Source organism: Pinus tabuliformis, chromosome 4_2 (assembly GCF_031772625.1).
Source record: "Pinus tabuliformis cultivar Carrire ecotype Pingquan chromosome 4_2, CPIR1, whole genome shotgun sequence".
Taxonomy (NCBI): domain Eukaryota; kingdom Viridiplantae; phylum Streptophyta; class Pinopsida; order Pinales; family Pinaceae; genus Pinus; species Pinus tabuliformis.
The window spans coordinates 1141092661-1141110674 of record NC_142304.1 but is presented as its reverse complement, the minus strand read 5'-3'; the positions used below and the strand labels follow the sequence as shown (position 1 = coordinate 1141110674).

At 37.2% G+C, this 18014-nt stretch overlaps 1 protein-coding gene across 1 annotated transcript; it reads right to left on the bottom strand.

Annotated features, from left to right (window-relative positions):
* Positions 1-2430: 2430 nt before the first annotated feature.
* Positions 2431-3938, bottom strand: LOC149173699 (uncharacterized). Its single transcript, XM_089424704.1, has 2 exons — positions 3647-3938; positions 2431-3385 (listed from the first exon to the last, which is right to left on the bottom strand). The coding sequence occupies exons 1-2, from the start codon at positions 3884-3886 to the stop codon at positions 3131-3133; spliced, it is 495 nt and encodes a 164-aa protein (XP_089280830.1). The 5' UTR covers positions 3887-3938; the 3' UTR covers positions 2431-3130.
* Between the last annotated feature and the right edge of the window lie 14076 nt (positions 3939-18014).

Genomic DNA, 18014 nt, shown 5'->3' with positions numbered 1-18014 from the left:
TTTTTTTTATTTCTATTTTTTTTATTATAGCCAACATTATTTTTCTATTTAGAACATAATTTTTATTTTTTTATTTTTATTTTAAAAGGGACAGGACAAATTTACACATCCCCTCATACTGGACTGTACAATAAATCTTTCACCTCAATTGTGACACAAACATATAGCTTAATATGTTTTCATACATGTAAACTTAGAGGTGTAATAGCAATGTGTTTTCATATATGTAAACATCATTGGTGTAGTTGAAACTGAAATATGTATGGTTAGAAATTTACACCACTGGCTCAACTTCAATTATTTCTACTTACTCCAAATAGAGCATGGGAAATATAAACTATTTACCATCTCCAACTATGAATGTGTGCAAATAAAAACTATATTGAATTCGTACTAAAATAATATTTCTACTTACTCCCAATAGAGCATAGGAAATATAAACTACCAAATAGAGCATAGGAAATATAAACTATTTACTATCTCCAAGTATGAATGTGTGCAAATAAAAACTACATTGAATTTGTACTAAAATAAAAAGCGCACTCAAGTTCATGAGCACAATCCACGAATCACAGATGTATAACAACCAATGGGTGGCACATAATTCCAAGTTAGCTTAGACTTCTTATATAAGTAATACAGTGTCATTTAAAAATAGCAGCTATAAGTATTTGGGAAAATATTTTTAGGATCTAACTTTTCTCATCTGAATAAATTCTATCAACGTATTGAAGTTAATTTCATCATTTCTTATGTGTACATGAACAAAACGACTATTGAAGTTCATAATTATTTTCTAATGATCCACTTCGTTGGATATTTTTGGGAAACATGATTGGAAGAGTGCCCGGGGTCACTGCAACCACTAAATGAATTACCTTCACCCAAGACAAAATCCAGTGAGCCTAAACCTCTCTTCAGGACACAACCAGTGTAATGGGCTCTTGCCTTCCATCCTTAATCTTTCAAGTTACTTTGTTGGATACTTTTGGCAGCAGAACCTCGGCTCACTTAGGATTGGATTCATAAGTGATTGATGAAGACCTCTCAAGCCACTGGTGGAAGCATGGGTGCCTTGGTTAGCAAGAATATATGTTTCGGCCATGAGCCTTACCAACTCAAGATCAAAAGGAAATGTACATGACATAGGCGTTGTATGATTCAAAAACATTGCAATCAAGTTTCAATAAATGATTACAGCTTTTAGAATTTATTTAAACTCCGAAAAGCTGTTTAAAAAAAAAGAAGAAAAAAACAAACATATAGACTACGGTTCATACTGTTATAACTTATTACTTTTCAGTGCCCATTTAGATAAAATCTTTTCAAATCATGTTATTATCCTCTGTTTATATATTGCATCACGTGTGCATTTCCTTTCATCAATCACTTTTCTCAGGTTATCGTCCATAAATATCCTTCACTTTCCTCGAGAAGTTGGTATGTCATTATCTTCATCGTAGTCGCAAACTTTTGTACAAGATTACATAGAAAGATCTGACTAATGCACATTAAAACTTGCATTAATATCGACTTAATCAATGAATAACTTCTCCGTGAATTAATATAATGTGTAGCCATCAAATATAGACAAGGTCCTAAATGGGTGATTATTATTCAGTTCAACTATGAGACAACTACAATATACAGTAATCTGTAAATTCAAGTTCTGATATTAATCTTTGTCAACCAGCACGAGTAGATACATTTAAGCAGCTGACTAGTTTAAACCAGCACGAGTAGATATATTTAAGCAGCTGACTAGTTTAAACCAGCACATCCTTCTAATCAGATCTCAAAATTGTGGGGAATACAAGATGCCAAGTACGACATATCAATCTTCATTCGGCATTCAGAGAGCACCTGAAAATCCCTGCCTTGTTCCTCAATTATTCATTCCATTTGCAGATACCACCTGAAAAACCCTGCTGTATTCCTCAATTATCTATATTGTTCATTTATTTTCTTTGGTGATTATCGTTTAGTGCACACTCCAAATTCTCTCTGTAAAATAATAAATTACTAGCATCATTGATGTAGTAAAACAATGTTGGCCAATGGATATCTACCTGGGATCTCTGAACATTGGTTTTATCTCAATACAGAGATCAAGCATTTAAAATTTTGAATCAAGTGAACAGCATACATATTTATAATCGGAAAGTTATCGGAAGCACACCCTTAACTAGCTTTCACTTAGTTTGAACAAATAAAATGGTTTTTAGGACATCAAGTATGAAACAAACTGTGGATGCGCTTTTGTTCAGTTAATTTTCTATAAACAATTATTCCGTAACTCAAATTGTTGGACCTGTGCTAAAGGAATAAATAAAGGTAACCCTATGACTAAAAGCACTCAGCAGATAAATACAGTATGGTGGAACCCTGAACACTTAGCTGAAGGCAGACAATTCTGTGAATGCCTTCGTATTAGTAAATTAAATGATAAATATATACAACATGAGATGAGCACGGCAACTGCACAAATGAACTTAATGAAATGTCATCATCTAGGGGAAAGAGGAAGAAAAAGGTGCATGTATCTGGAAATTGATACATTGGAGAAATGGGCATCCTAGGTCCATTAACAGTAACCCACTGAAAAAACTGTTTACATCCATGAGCCTCTGAGATCAAAAAATGCGAAGTGCTTTAGTTGAACAAAAAAAAGACAAATAATTGTACAACATTTGGGGGTATGGAGGACCGCATTGAATCCAATGCCCAATTTAGGAATGACTACTAATGAAGCCACCATGCAGCTACCAATCCTTTCATTTTGGGCATGAAAAACATGTCACTTGCACTGCTCTTGAAGTGACTGTGTGAAGCATACACAAACTTGTATTAAGGGTATAACTTCTCTAGTCCTTATACAATTCAATTCAGCTTGATTTATAAATGAAATGCCGATACTCTGAGGCAATACATCAGAAAGAGTTAATAATACAATAGCCCCAACCAGAAACCCAGGCTGACTTACCTCTGCTGGAGATCAAAAAAATAGTTTCCTCAAACCAGGAAAGAGTAAGTGCTCTTTTCACGAAAGCGTTGGATATCCACTGGCAATTGATGTTGAGACTCCAGCTAAAGCAGTCTTTGAATTCGACAAACTTTTACCACCACATATCTATAACCTTGGAGGGGGCGGCTGAAGAGCTTCTGTTGAAAAAGGTAACCTGTCACATCCTAATGGCGTACGTGTGAGAGGATTCCACCTATCAAAGACAATCCGTCCTCCACGACCTATCCTTCCATGGAAACGGTAAGGAGGTGCAGTGGCACCATTCTGAATCGGAGGATCAGGAGGGGGTACAATGCCAGCAGCAGCCAATCTTTCTGGATCTAAGTGTCTTGTAAACAATAATACTGGCTCCTGAGGGTCCTGCAAACCACAACATCAATTATCAATTGAGCGTTCAGACTACATTGTCAGCTCAAGATATATAAGTACAACAGTGAATCTTTTAAATATATGGCATAACCATTTAGATAATTGGCTTCCTATTCAACTTTGATAGACTGTAACTGAGTTCATCACTAAACATCAAAAGTAGCAACCATCTACATGTTCTTTTATCCACAAACTACAACCATATAAGTTCAAAACATGCTAAATTCATTTCACCAAAGGAGCAAAGAATACCCTTCTATTAATCCGTCCCCTTTGATGTCCTTGATTTCTTTTCAAATCCCGCTTTGTCTGATCTGTTACCTCTATCATTGGCATAGCATCCGTCACAGGTGGGGTTTGTGTCAATACAGGGCGAATAAGTGCATGACCATTTGCCAGCTCCATAGAATTTGCAAGCTGTCCAGCAGCATGGTCGTCATCTCCACGTTTTATTGATGTTGACTTATGAGTTGGAAGAAAACCAGGCATCATGAATCCATCTTCATCATGCTGTGTCTCATGCTGCACCAATGAAAATATTTTGCTTCAAAAAATATAAGGTGACACTAGGCAGAATCGATTCAAGATTTAATCGCCCACATGCAAATCACAAACCACTTAAATCATGGGACCAGTGGAACAGAAGTAATGGAAGATTAAAAAACCAAGGTTGACAGATGTAATTTTCTGAAAAAGCTTACTGTGCATTTGACCTTACTATCCTGGACAGGAATAACTTTGTTCAATGCACTGTATAATGAGATTTTCTTTCTTCACGCTAGCTTTGCTACTAAATTTTGGATTCCAAAGATTCAATTCTAATTGGAATTATTTTTTCAAAGCATTTTTATAACTCAATTGGATGTGGAATATAACAGCAATCATGGGATTCCAATAACAAGGATGAATTACAAGTCACTATAACATGAAACTATAAACTATGTCAAATTATAATTTTCTGGATTAAAAATTCAAAGGTTTTTAGTATTATATTGCCAGCTGTTTTGAAATAAACGTCCATTGTCAATCTCATTAGAATAATATTCTCACAAATATTTAAAATCATTTTTAGTGGATACTTGTAATGACCAAAAGTCGTATACGCAGCGGAAATATTAAAATACTTCGTAGACAAATACATCCATCGTACGACAGTAATTGTAAAATGTATATTGTATAAAAAATTGATGTAGGATGAGTACAATTGATAATGAAGTTCCTATATATATAGCCAGGTAAGTACCATTTCACGAACAGGCATGTCTCTAAGACATGCCTTTTCATTATTAACTAACTAACTATTAGTTAATTTACTTATTATTTATTATTATATTTATATTATTATGATTACTATTTATTATCTAATTTTATCTATTTTTACATAATTTATGTTCATAACATTGCCTTCTCCTTCAAAAAGCTTTGTCCTCAAAGCTCACTGATGAAGGATTGGATCTCTTCTATCGTTCGGAATATCTTCTTGTTTCTAAGCTTTCATCTTTGTTGATACAAGACGATATGATATTCTAAGCGATAGACAGAATTGTCGCACTGAAAATGGATCGGACCATCCTAGATTAATCTTCTGGGGAATCTTCTGATCCTTGGAGATGTGTGATGAATAGTTATAGTATGACCGGATTGAGCTCACTTCAATATTCTTCGGAACATAAGTTTGATTAAGATTAAGTGATATAGATTTGTAGATTGATTAAGTTGTCTACTCCTGTGATTCGGATGTAGATAAGGAATTTTTCTTGTTTGAACTTCCTTGAACGTTTTTATGACAGTCTCCTGATTTCCTTCAGGGATTGTTGTTGTTGACTTGACTTCTGAACCCTCATTTGGGGTGTTTGTTGTTTGAACTGCAACCTCAGAGTACGTCTTTACTTCAATATGATTTGGAATTGCTCGAACAGTGAGATTAGTGTGATAGATGTTTGTTTCTTCAACGTGGGCTGCTACATCTGGAGATTTTGATGCTTCCTTTGCGATAAGTTCTTCATATCTATTCTTCAATGATTTTTTATCAGTCTTAAGTTTTTTTAATCTGGTTAAGAAGATTTTGGTTATGTTTTTTAGACGTAAAAGTTCTTTTTTTGAATCGTTGATCTTGTCACTATTATCCTTCTCTTGATCTTTTAATTTTTTAATTTGTTCTAATAATTTTTTGTTAAGGTCTTTTAAACATAAATTCTCCTCTTCTTTCTTTGATAGACTTTCGTTGAATTTTTTGTCAAAACTTTCTTTTTCTTGTTCTAACTTGTGCTTCTTAGTTTTACACTTTTTGACTTGTGCAAGAAGTTTCTCATTGTGGTTCCTTAGATGCAAAATTTCTTCGTTGCATTCTGTTGATTTTGCATGAAACCGCTCTGCGAGATCTTTATATTTCTTCTTTAAGGCTTGGTTCTTTTGTTGAAGTTTTACGATTTTTTCTTTTATATGTTTAATTTGTGTCTCAGTGGTATATTGATATTCTTCTAGAGTAAACAATCTTCGACATTTGGGACAAGGTATTGTGCGATTTTTATAAATCTATAAAAAATGATCTTATGCTCCACAAAATGGACATCTAATCCAAAATGTAGAGTTATGTATGGATTCCATAATTTCTCTGTTCATCTTCAAATTAGACTTCTTTCTTCAGTGATGAACATTTTTTTGTGTTTGTTCGCTTAGGGTTTAAAGGTAACCCTTCTCTCTTATAATCTATAAAATATGTTTCCACTTCTCTCTTATAAAAAGATAATATATATATATATATATATATATAACTTTAATCTTATATTATCATTATAATAACTACGATGCTGATTATCCTTTGTGCACTTTAACATATAATCTCGTTTGATTTCTTAATGGAACTTCAATAGAACCTTAAATTAATGGTTATGTACGGATTCGTACAGTCGTGTCTATCACAAAGTGTATTTGTACTCTTTCTAGCAACAATTATGTTACGTGACCTTTCTTAAGCACTTGAAGCAAGCACAGGTTTTGGTTTAATAAACCCACGCAACCAGCAACTTCAACAACGATGAACAACACAAACCCTGTGCAGTTTTCATACGGAATATGGACCGCTACACAGCGACAAGTAAATGGTAGTCCGGCAAGTCAGACGTGGTTGTGCTGGCGGATGTGACGGGAATGCAAAAATGGCAGTGGCATAGGATGGCGGTATGGCTTGTTTCAACAATGTGAACGGGCTAAAAAATGAAACGACAGGTTGTATCTCTACTTGGGGTAGCCTCGTCACCAAATTCGACTAAGCTGCTGCAAATTACCGAAGGTTCAGATTTGAGTGGAATTGGCACTGTAACCCAGGTGAAGGTTTATGCTAGGCTACGATGGAACAATGTTCGTGCTGGCATGGAGTTGAATTCAACCGTGGAGATGGTGGTTGGATGTTCGCAGGCTGGCCCGATGCCTTCAGCTCTTAGGACAACGCAGCAGGGAGAGGAGTGGCAAACGCACAGGGAAGCTAGAGTTAAATTAGATTCGGTCAACGTCTCCAGTGGTGGTGGCGTTGGAGTTTTCGGCTGACAACGGGGGAGTGGAGATCCGACCACTGCTCAGAGGGTAGGCAAAGGCAGTGGCGTGGAAGGGCAGCAGTCGTTGCGTCCTGGACAGTGGTTCAACATTTGTGCGGTTTGCAGAGGTCACATTTGACATCGGTGAGGAGGCAGAGGTGGCCTCGGATAATATATTTTTTATTTCGATTTCCTTTTTTTGCTTTTTTTTGTAATGCAATTTTAATTTTCTTATTTTCTTATTATTTTTTTTTAAATACGATTTTTATGTCCAGTGTTTTGGTTTTTTTTATCCCCTTTTTTAATATAATTTTTTTGTTTTTGTTTTTCCATTTTTTTTGTTAATATGGCCAACGGCCTAGTAGCGACTAGAATAATGGAGAAGCTCCTTCGTAGCAAATGCTTGATTGACGACAACAAGGTTGTCGGGAGATTGATGGAAAAAGGCCTGGTGATCAGGCAATGTGGCTCTGATACCATTGTAACGACCAAAAGTCGTATACGCAGCAGAAATATTAAAATAATTTGTAGACAAATACATCCATCATAGGACAGTAATTGTAAATTGTATAATGTATGAAGAATTGATGTAGGATGAGTACAATTTAGAATGAGGGTCCTGTATATCTAGCCAGGTAAGTATCCTTTCACAAATAGGCATGTCTCGTAAGACATGCGTTTTCGTTATTAAGTAACTAACCATTAGTTAATTTACTTATTATTTATTATTATATTTATATTATTATGATTATTATTTATTATCTATTTTTACATAATTTATGTTCATAACAATACTATTCATTTTAGTTCAATGTGTATGGATCAGACATGCATAAGTATGTGAACTTAGGATAAGCATGCATTCAATAGGAAGAATGCAACTATTCATGGTTATCCATTTTGATAAGCTCTTGTATTACAAATAGTTAATTCAACTTGATAGAAGTCAGACAATTGTGGATCTGTGAATCAGATGCTCAGAAATTTCTCGTTTGTCAGTGAACATGTCCACATCAGAGAATCGCTCCTAGCAATGGGTTCATCCCTTCGGGTTTTTTCATTCACTGTGTATTACTCTTTGGTGGCAGCATATTGGAGCTTCTACTCTTTTTTGAAATCATACTCTTTTTTGAAATCAAGATTTTCTGTTGCTGATATGGCTTTATTGTGGCTTATTCTCTTTAAAGAACTTTGTTGGGTAGTTCGTGCAGAGCAGATCTCATTGGAAAATTTTGTCAAACACATTGCAGGTGGAGCAATTTAATTCAGAGATTTTGTCAAGCAATTCCACAAGGAAATTACATTGACAATTTGACATATTTCATCATTCATTTTTTTCATGGCCAAGGGTTCTGAACCCGCTGAAATTCCCAACTGGAGGAGCATCTCTCAATGTTATTTGGATGCTCCCATGGGTGGCAAGCCATGGCCTCTACATGGCTGCCTGCCTGCACTTCTCACAAACTCTACTATCTACAACCATCATACAGTCCTTCCGAGTAGCCATCTCCTACAGTGGCTTTTGTATGCCTGTAACCTTGCAGGTTTTTGTTGGTTTTGCTGCACTTTTGCATTTTGGTTGCTTGTTCTCATATTTGTGGTGCATCTGCATTTTTGGCGGCATTGCTGGCAGACATTAAGCGACTTCAACAATATTTTTAGGGGCATCAGTTAATGTCCATCAGTGAACTGACAATGTTCATCCAGTATGTTTCAAGCCATTTGCTTTAGTTATGCAGCTCACAGTAATAAACTAGTTGCTTTGACATCACATTGCCCTCACATTGTTTTGTCTGTTTTTCTCAGCAATGCATTCAATTTGCAAGTTCTGAAATGTAACAATTGGGACTCAGCAAGCAATTTGTCTGAATTATGTCTTACAAAGTTTTAATTTGCAAATACCCATCTTATACTTTCAAGCATCCACATTGTTTCTGCTAGTCTGGTTTCACAGCATCACTGCATTTGCGACACTTGCATTCTTGCGACACTTGCATTCATTCTTTCTTTCCCATTGGTTAGTGCCATTTGTCAATTTGTCCTCAGTATTTAGCCTACATTTATCTTCATCATGTAGGTTATTATATTTTTCAATTTGTGCTAGTCTCACTCTGTGTACATGAATATGTATGAATTTTGAAAAACTCCTTGTGGTTTTTGGTCCTAGCCTCCCTTTAAATAGCACTCGCCCAGTCTCTTTTCACAGCATAACTGCATTTGTGACGCTTGATTTCATTCTTTCTTTCCAATTGCTTAGAGTTACTTGTCAGTTTGTCCTCAAGTTTAAACCCCTCTTTAGCCTCCATTTATCTTCATTGTGTAGTTTATTATATTTTCTCAATATGTGTTACTCTCACATATCTTGAATATGAATATGTATCAAAAATTCCTTTCCAGTTTCTGGTTCTAGCCACAGTTTAAAGAGCACTCCCCCAGGAAAACCAACTCATATGAAATAGCAGCGTTACATGAGTGCAGCTGGCTGCAGAGATGAATACAGTAAGGGCCAAGACATGTTAAAGAACCTGTGCAGCAATGCAGTAATTTCCCATTATCAAAGAGGTCACCAAGAATTGGCTGTGCAAGGTATAGGTACAGCTGATGGGCTGATAGAAGAAACAAAACAGTGTGCACTGTCTTAATTCATGTATGCCTGCTGCAATCTATAGTCCCTTCAACCATATTTGGTTGTTGAATGTTCCTACTAGAAGCTTTGACTAAAAGCAAATATATTTACAAACCTGAACCAGAAATTAACACCAGTCAGCAGAATGTAACTTGCATCTTAAATATTTCCTTGCATGCAAAATGCTTCCTTCGCCAAAATAGGCTCATTACTTGAATGTTCAAGTAATGAGGTTGTGAAGATTTTACACTCAATTGTAGGCAATGCTATCATTTTAAGAAACAGCCTTAAGTGGGGGTGGAGAAATGTATCAAATTCCAGATACATGGTACAAAGTTGCAGAGAGAGAGAGAGAGAGAGAGTTAACCTTATTATTCAATTATGACAGTGAGACACAAATCTCAAATGTCTATGAGAGAGAGTCACCCGCACAACCAACTAGCCTTGTGTTAAGACGAATGGAGCCTAATTACCACATTACATGTCTTTATCTATCAGTGCAACGTGACTTTATTACATTATAACTGAATTCACTTTATTATCAAACTAATACTTAATAAATATAATGATATGTCCATTAGACTAAGCTAACCCTTCTAAAATAGATATTATCATTGAAGAGAACTATTATTGCTTCATCACTTCCAAACCTCATACAAGTTCTATCGTGAGTTCACAATAGGCATCTCACAACCACAACTCTATAGGATCATACACAATGTATTTAACATTTAAGTATGTGACTCACAACTAAATTATACCAAAGGAAGTGAGACAAGAGACCCAAACAAAGTTGCATCATAATCCTTCAGTCAATTGCTGAGTAATTTATTCTAGTGTGATTTTCTCTTCTCTGACTTTGTAGCATGGTGTCAGATTAACATTTGTGATTAACCAGTGTTGCAAACATCCCGATTTTGTTGCGAACAAAATAGTGAAATCGCAATTTTTTGGCCTAGCCAATGTTTGCCGATTTTTACTGATATTTTGGTGGTATCTTAATTTTTCCAATGTTTGCCGATTTTTACCGACATTTTCTCAATTTTTTGGATTTTTGGTTTTTCGGACCCTTCAAGATTTTATCCCGATGTCGATGTTTGCAACATTGTGATTAACACATGTAATTTTAATTCTCAACTTCATTAGACTGGAATCATAACTGGTTGGTTGGTAGTTACCTCCAACTATGGTACACTAATGTGGGGACACATATCTTGGGTTTGCACGAGGATTTCCTCTGAAGGAAAAGTGATGGATATATATCAAATGATAGTTTTGAGAATAATTACAAGCCAAGAACTTCTAATTGGGTATCTCCAGTTGTTTCCTGATATGAAGAATAAGGGGAAAATCAGGATTTTTGTGAAACTCACTAAACTAATTGTTGTCACCAAAAAAAAAAAAAAAAAAAACGCTTTTCCAATCCCCTTCATGATTGTATTTTCAAGCAACTAGTGGTCTAATTTATAGAAAATAGATTTTTAGAGTAAAATAACACAACTTGCTAAAGAAGATGGGCATAAAAAGAGTTTTGTGACTAAATAAGGAATTTAAACCCATAATAAATTGTCATTGGGACTCTGCAATGCTACTACAACTTTTGAGAGGGTTTTGTACACTTGTTTTAAAAACTGACTTTAGGGAATGTGAATGTGTTTGCAATTTTTAAATGATCAGTTCACTTTTCAATGAACAGCAGTTGATTTGAAGTTGGTTCAAGAATGCACAAAGATTTGGAGAAGGGCTCTATCTATTCTCGAAACCAAAGAAATGCACTTTCCATACACCAAATGGGAAGCTCTTGAGCATGTAATGGCCTTGAGAAAAATGGAAATTAACCCAGATAAGGCCAAAGATTGCTGTAAAGACAAAGCTTACTCAATAAGTGAATGGGATTTGAGGGCATGTAGGATATCATCAAGGGTTCAATAAGTATTCTGTAGCTACCAAACGACAATTTACAGTGAGACACAAATCTCAAATGTCTATGAGAGAGAGTAACCCGCACAACCAACTAGCCTTGTGTTAAGACAAATGGAGCCTAATTACCACATTACATGTCTTTATCTATCAGTGCAACGTGACTTTATTACATTATAACTGAATTCACTTTATTATCAAACTAATACTTAATAAATATAATGATATGACCATTAGACTAAGCTAACCCTTCTAAAATAGATATTATCATTGAAGAGAACTATTATTGCTTCATCACTTCCAAACCTCATACAAGTTTAATCGTGAGTTCACAATAGGCATCTCACAACCACAACTTTTAGGATCATACACAATGTATTTAACATTTAAGTATGTGACTCATAACTAAATTATACCAAAGGAAGTGAGACAAGAGACCCAAAGAAAGTTGCATCATAATTCTTCAGTCAAATGCTGAGTAATTTATTCTAGTGTGATTTTCTCTTCTCTGACTTTGTAGCATGGTGTCAGATTAACATTTGTGATTAACCAGTGTTGCAAACATCCCGATTTTATTGCGAACAAAATAATGAAATCGCAATCTTTTGGCCTAGCCAATGTTTGCCGAGTTTTACTGATATTTTGGTGGTATCTTAATTTTTCCAATGTTTGTCGATTTTTACCGACATTTTCTCAATTTTTTGGATTTTTGGTTTTTCGGACCCTTCAAGATTTTATCCCGATGTCGATGTTTGCAACATTGTGATTAACACATGTAATTTTAATTCTCAACTTCATTAGACTGGAATCATAACTGGTTGGTTGGTAGTTACCTCCAACTATGGTACACTAATGTGGGGACACATATCTTGGGTTTGCACTTGAGGATTTCCTCTGAAGGAAAAGTGATGGATATATATCAAATGATAGTTTTGAGAATAATTACAAAGCCAAGAACTTCTAATTGGGTATCTCCAGTTGTTTCCCGATATGAAGAATAAGGGGAAAATCAGGATTTTTGTGAAACTCACTAAACTAATTGTTGTCACCAAAAAAAAAAAAAAACGCTTTTCCAATCCCCTTCATGATTGTATTTTCAAGCAACTAGTGGTCTAATTCATAGAAATATATTTTTAGAGCAAAATAGCACAACTTGCTAAAGAATATGGGCATAAAAAGAGTTTTGTGACTAAATAAGTAATTTAAACCCATAATAAATTGTCATTGGAACTCTACAATGCTACTACAACTTTTGAGAGGGTTTTGTACACTTATTTTAAAAACTGACTTGAGGGAATGTGAATGTGTTTGCAATTTTTAAATGATCAGTTCACTTTTCAATGAACAGCAGTTGATTTGAAGTCGGTTCAAGAATGCATGAAGATTTGGAGAAGGGCTCTATCTATTCTCGAAACCAAAGAAATGCACTTTTCATTAACCAAATGGGAAGCTCTTGAGCATGTAATGGCCTTCAGAAAAATGGAAATTAACCCAGATAAGGCCAAAGATTGCCGTAAAGACAAAGCTTACTCAATAAGTGAATGGGATTTGGGGGCATGTAGGATATCATCAAGGGTTCAATAAGTATTCTGTAGCTACCAAACGACCATTTACAAACTGAACAAGAAGGGGATACTTTTTCATGGGGAATAAGTTCAACAACAAGCTTTTGAAGATCTGAAATTCAAATATAATAGTGCCATGCGACTATCAAACCAAACAGAACCAGATAAGGCCAAAGGTTGTTCTAAAGATGAAGCAAATTCAATATATGTATTGGATTTGGGCCTTTTGGGGGTATGTGAACAGTCAGATACCAGCAAGGGTTCATTGAATATTTTGCATGAATCAAATGATCACTCACAAACCGAACAAGAAGTAAACAAGTTTTCAACGGGAATCAGTTCAACAAGAAGCTTTTGAATATTTGAAATTCAAATATAATCTGCCACGAGACTAGCTTTTCAAGATTGCAATAGAGAATTCCATATCCAAGTCAATAACTCTGTTTGCAATTATTGTGATTTTTCATGACAGATCAACTAAGATAGATAACCCAACTTTCATATTAGGAAGCTAAACGCAGAAGAATGAAATTACACCACAACAGACGCAGAGAAGGCATTGGATGATCTAAACCATAAAAAAATATAATACTATCTTTTAGCGAGTTTCTCTGTTGTTTATTAAGATATATTAGATATGATAAATAAGTCAATGATTTATGAAATACTTTGCAAATAGCTAATTTTGTTTCAAGAATTCAATTTTCAGGTGGTTGTGTCACTTGGAAATTTCATAATGTTATCCTTAACGTTAGTCCCAATGTCCATTGAGTTTCACACCATCCACAAACTATTCAAAATAGACATTGGTAAAATCGAAATATAAAGGCTGTGGAGGCGCCATAGTGGTAAAGTCGGCCTCGTCATGACGGACCGTTCTTGTGTTCGATCCCGAGCAAGGTCGTAGCTCATCGTGCTAGTAGTAACTGATACCGGGCCAAGCCCACTACCTTTTAAGGTCGTGGAGGCGGCGTAGTGGTAAAGTCGGCCTTGTAATGACGGATCGGTCTTGTGTTCGATCCCAAGCAAGGTCGTAGCTCGTCGTGCGAGTAGTAACCGATATCGGGCCAAGCCCACTACCTTTCAAGGTCGTGGAGGCGGCGTAGTGGTAAAGTCGGCCTCGTCATGACGGACCATCTTCTGTTCGATCTTGAGCAAGGTCGTAGCTCGTCGTGCGAGTAGTAACCGATACCGGGCCAAGCCCACTACCTTTTAAGGTCGTGGAGGCGGCGTAGTGGTAAAGTCGGCCTCGTCATGACGGACCGGTCTTGTGTTCGACCCCGAGCAAGGTCGTATCTTGTCGTGCGAGTAGTAACCGATACCGAGCCAAGCCCACTACCTTTTAAGGTCGTGGAGGCGGCGTAGTGCTAAAGTCGGCCTCGTCATGACGGACCGGTCTTGTTTTCAGTCCCGAGCAAGGTCGTAGCTCATCGTGCGAGTAGTAACCCATACCGGGTCAAGCCCACTACCTTTCAAGGTCGTGGAGGCAACGTAGTGGTAAAGTCGGCCTCGTCATGATGGACCGGTCTTGTGTTCGATCCCGAGCAAGGTCGTAGCTCGTCGTGCAAGTAGTAATCGATACCGGGCCAAGCCCACTACCTTTTAAGGTCGTGGAGGCGGCGTAGTGATAAAGTCGGCCTCGTCATGACGGACCGGTCTTGTGTTCGATCCCAAGCAAGGTCGTAGCTCATCGTGCGAGTAGTAACCGATACCGGGCCAAGCCCACTACCTTTTAAGGTCGTGGAGGCGACGTAGTGGTAAAGTCGGCCTCGTCATGACGGACCAGTCTTGTGTTCGATCCCGAGCAAGGTCGTAGCTCGTCGTGCGAGTAGTAACCGATACTGGGCCAAGCCCACTACCTTTTAAGGTCATGGAGGCAGCATAGTGGTAAAGTCGGCCTCGTCATGATGGACCGGTCTTGTGTTCGATCCCAAGCAAGGTCGTAGCTCGTCGTGCGAGTAGTAACCAATACCGGGCCAAGCCCACTACCTTTCAAGGTCGTGGAGGCGGCGTAGTGGTAAAGTCGGCCTCGTCATGACGGATCGGTCTTGTGTTCGATCCCGAGCAAGGTCGTAGCTCGTCGTGCGAGTAGTAACCGATACCGGGCCAAGCCCACTACCTTTTAAGGTCGTGGAGGCAGCATAGTGGTAAAGTCGGCATCGTCATGACGGACCAGTCTTATGTTCGATCCCAAGCAAGGTTGTAGCTCGTCATGCGAGTAGTAATCGATATTGGGCCAAGCCCACTACCTTTTATACAGTGATATGGGGTTTAGCGGTGAGTTTCATTGGGTGTTTCCCAGGAGATGAGGGTTCAAATCTCATTGAGTATATATTTGACCTGTTGTGTCTTGGCTAGAAGAGTAGGCGACCCCATAGAGGACATCTCGGCTCTTGTTGAGGCATAAGTTTCCTGCTATTGTGCGGCTTGCAGGTTGTTGCACGTAGCCTAGGTTTATAGTTGCAGCCAGTTAGATTTGATCATGGGTCTGTTCAGGATAACTCTCACCAGTTACCGATTATCCTAGATTCAAGAAAAAAAATTGAAATATATGGCATCCATAGATTTTGAGAATATGCATCGAATTTTGTCCTTGAATTTCACGATTTGCAAGTGAAATTCTGCCAAATTTTGTCAAGGGTGGACATCCATAGAGAAATTCCATTTGACACTCTTAAAAGCGAGCATCATCATTTTTTTTGTAATGAAGTACAAAGCCATTTGTACAACAGGATTTCACAATCTCATTACAGCAATTGAAACAACAGAAACTGTTTGGATGGGAAGGTGTCACTATAAGGCATCATTAAGTGCAACGAAAGACGTGTAGTTGTCATTTAGTGTACTTTTTCATGTTGGTATCTTAATAATCTTCTTGGTTGATTAGTAATCAGCCATAATCAGTTGGCAACTGTATCCAACAATTGCATTTTTAGATTATAGAGATGAGCCCTGTCAGGCCAGGAGGTAACTCCTCAAAGTGAATTGTGATTTTGTATTGAGACTGATCATAGATATATACATAGAGGGAGAGACTCCTGGGTTTCATCTCCCAGTGTCTCTTCATCTTCTAATTCTCCTTATTTTCTTATTTACAATATTTACATGGATTCACCTAATCCCAAAGATTAGGTGTCAACATCCCCCCCCCCTTAATCTGAAGGGATGTCGGTGAATCCAAGCATCATTCTGAATCGTTCAAACTTTTCTCTTCCAAGTGCTTTGATGAAGATGTTTGCAATCTGCTCATTTGTGGAACAATGGAATAGAAGGATTGTATTGGCCTCAACATGATGTCGAATCAAATGGTATTTTGTATTGATGTGCTTCATTCGATTATGGAACTTTGGGTTCTTGGCCAACTTCACTGTATAAGTGTCGTCAATCATGAGAGGAGTTGAATGCACTTGTTTCTCTTGCAAATCTTCGAGAATTTTCCTAAGCCACTTAATTTCCTTTGTTGCTTCAGCTACTGCCACATATTCTGCCTTAGTTGTGGAATCCACTGGAACTAATTGTTTGCGTGACCTTCAGGAGACGGTTCCTGATCCAAGACTCATAAAATAACATGAAGTAGATTCCCCAGTTTCTTTATATCCATCGAACTCTGAATTAGAGTATCCAATCAAGTTGAAGTCGCCCGCATGTGTATACTTAAGTCCAAAGTCTTGAGTTCCTTTTAAGTACTTTAGAACTCTTTTTATAGCAGGCTTTTCCACAAACCTGGAGAGGATTCCAAAAGCAAATGAAATGTTTGGTCTGGTAGTAGTCAAGCAGTTGAGACTTCCTACAAGTTGTCTATACTTTGGTGCATCCTCAAATTCTTTTCCTTCAATGGATGTGAGTTTTAAGTTCTGTTCCATTGGAGTAGTCAAAGGATTGCACTCAGCCATGACAAACTTGTTCAACAAATCTCCAATGTACTTCTTCTGAGAGAGGAATATAAACTTCGGATGTTGAGTTACTTCAATACCAAGATAGTAGTGAACATAGCCCAAGTCTGTCATTTCAAAAACTTTCCTCAATTCCTGCTTTATGGATGCAATATAGCTCTTATTGTTCCTTGTCATCAAAAGATCATCTACATACACCACAAGATATACAACTGTTTTGCCAACTTTCTTGACAAACAAAGTTGCATCATCAAGATCATAATGTTTGAAGTTGAGTTTCAGAAGATGCTCAATTAACTTCTCATACTAGGCTCGCGGAGCTTGCTTAAGGCCATACAAGGATTTTACAAACTTGCATACTTTATGCTCTTGACCCTTCACAACAAATCCTTCTGGTTGGGACATAAAAACATTCTCATTCAAATCTTCATTCAAGAAAGGAGTTTTTACATCCATTTGATTGACTTTCGAACCATTATGTGTTGCCAAGGCAAAGAGTGTCCGAATGGTAGCCCATTTTGCTATGGGGGCAAAAGTCTCCTCATAATCAACCCCTTCTTTCTATGCAAAACCTTTTGCCACAAGTCTGGCTTTGTGCTTGTCAAGTGAGCCATCATCTTTATACTTGTTCTTGTAGACCCACCTGCAGCCTATTGGTTTGGTTCCCAATGGAGGATCAATCAACTTCCATGTGCCATTCTTTATCAAGGCATCATATTCTTTCTGCATGCTTCTTTCCATTCATCATGAGAAGTGGCTTCTTTGAAGGAAGTTGGCTCAAAATCTGTAGACAAATTCAATTCACAATCATAAGAAACATTCATATCAATAGGTGAATCAGAATCGTCTACATCACCTCCATTTTGTCCGGTTGAGCTTCTTGTTCTTGTCTTCCCAACCTCATCAAGATGAACGCTTTCAAGTGTCTTTGTCAGGCATTTTGGAGGACCTTTCTAAGATGGCACGAGCTGCTCAGTGAATTGAGATGGGGTTGAATCAAGATTTAGTCTCCCAATTTTGTCAATCACATCACTCAAAGCGACTGCCCTTTTGAAGTAACGGGCATGAAAAATTATTACAACT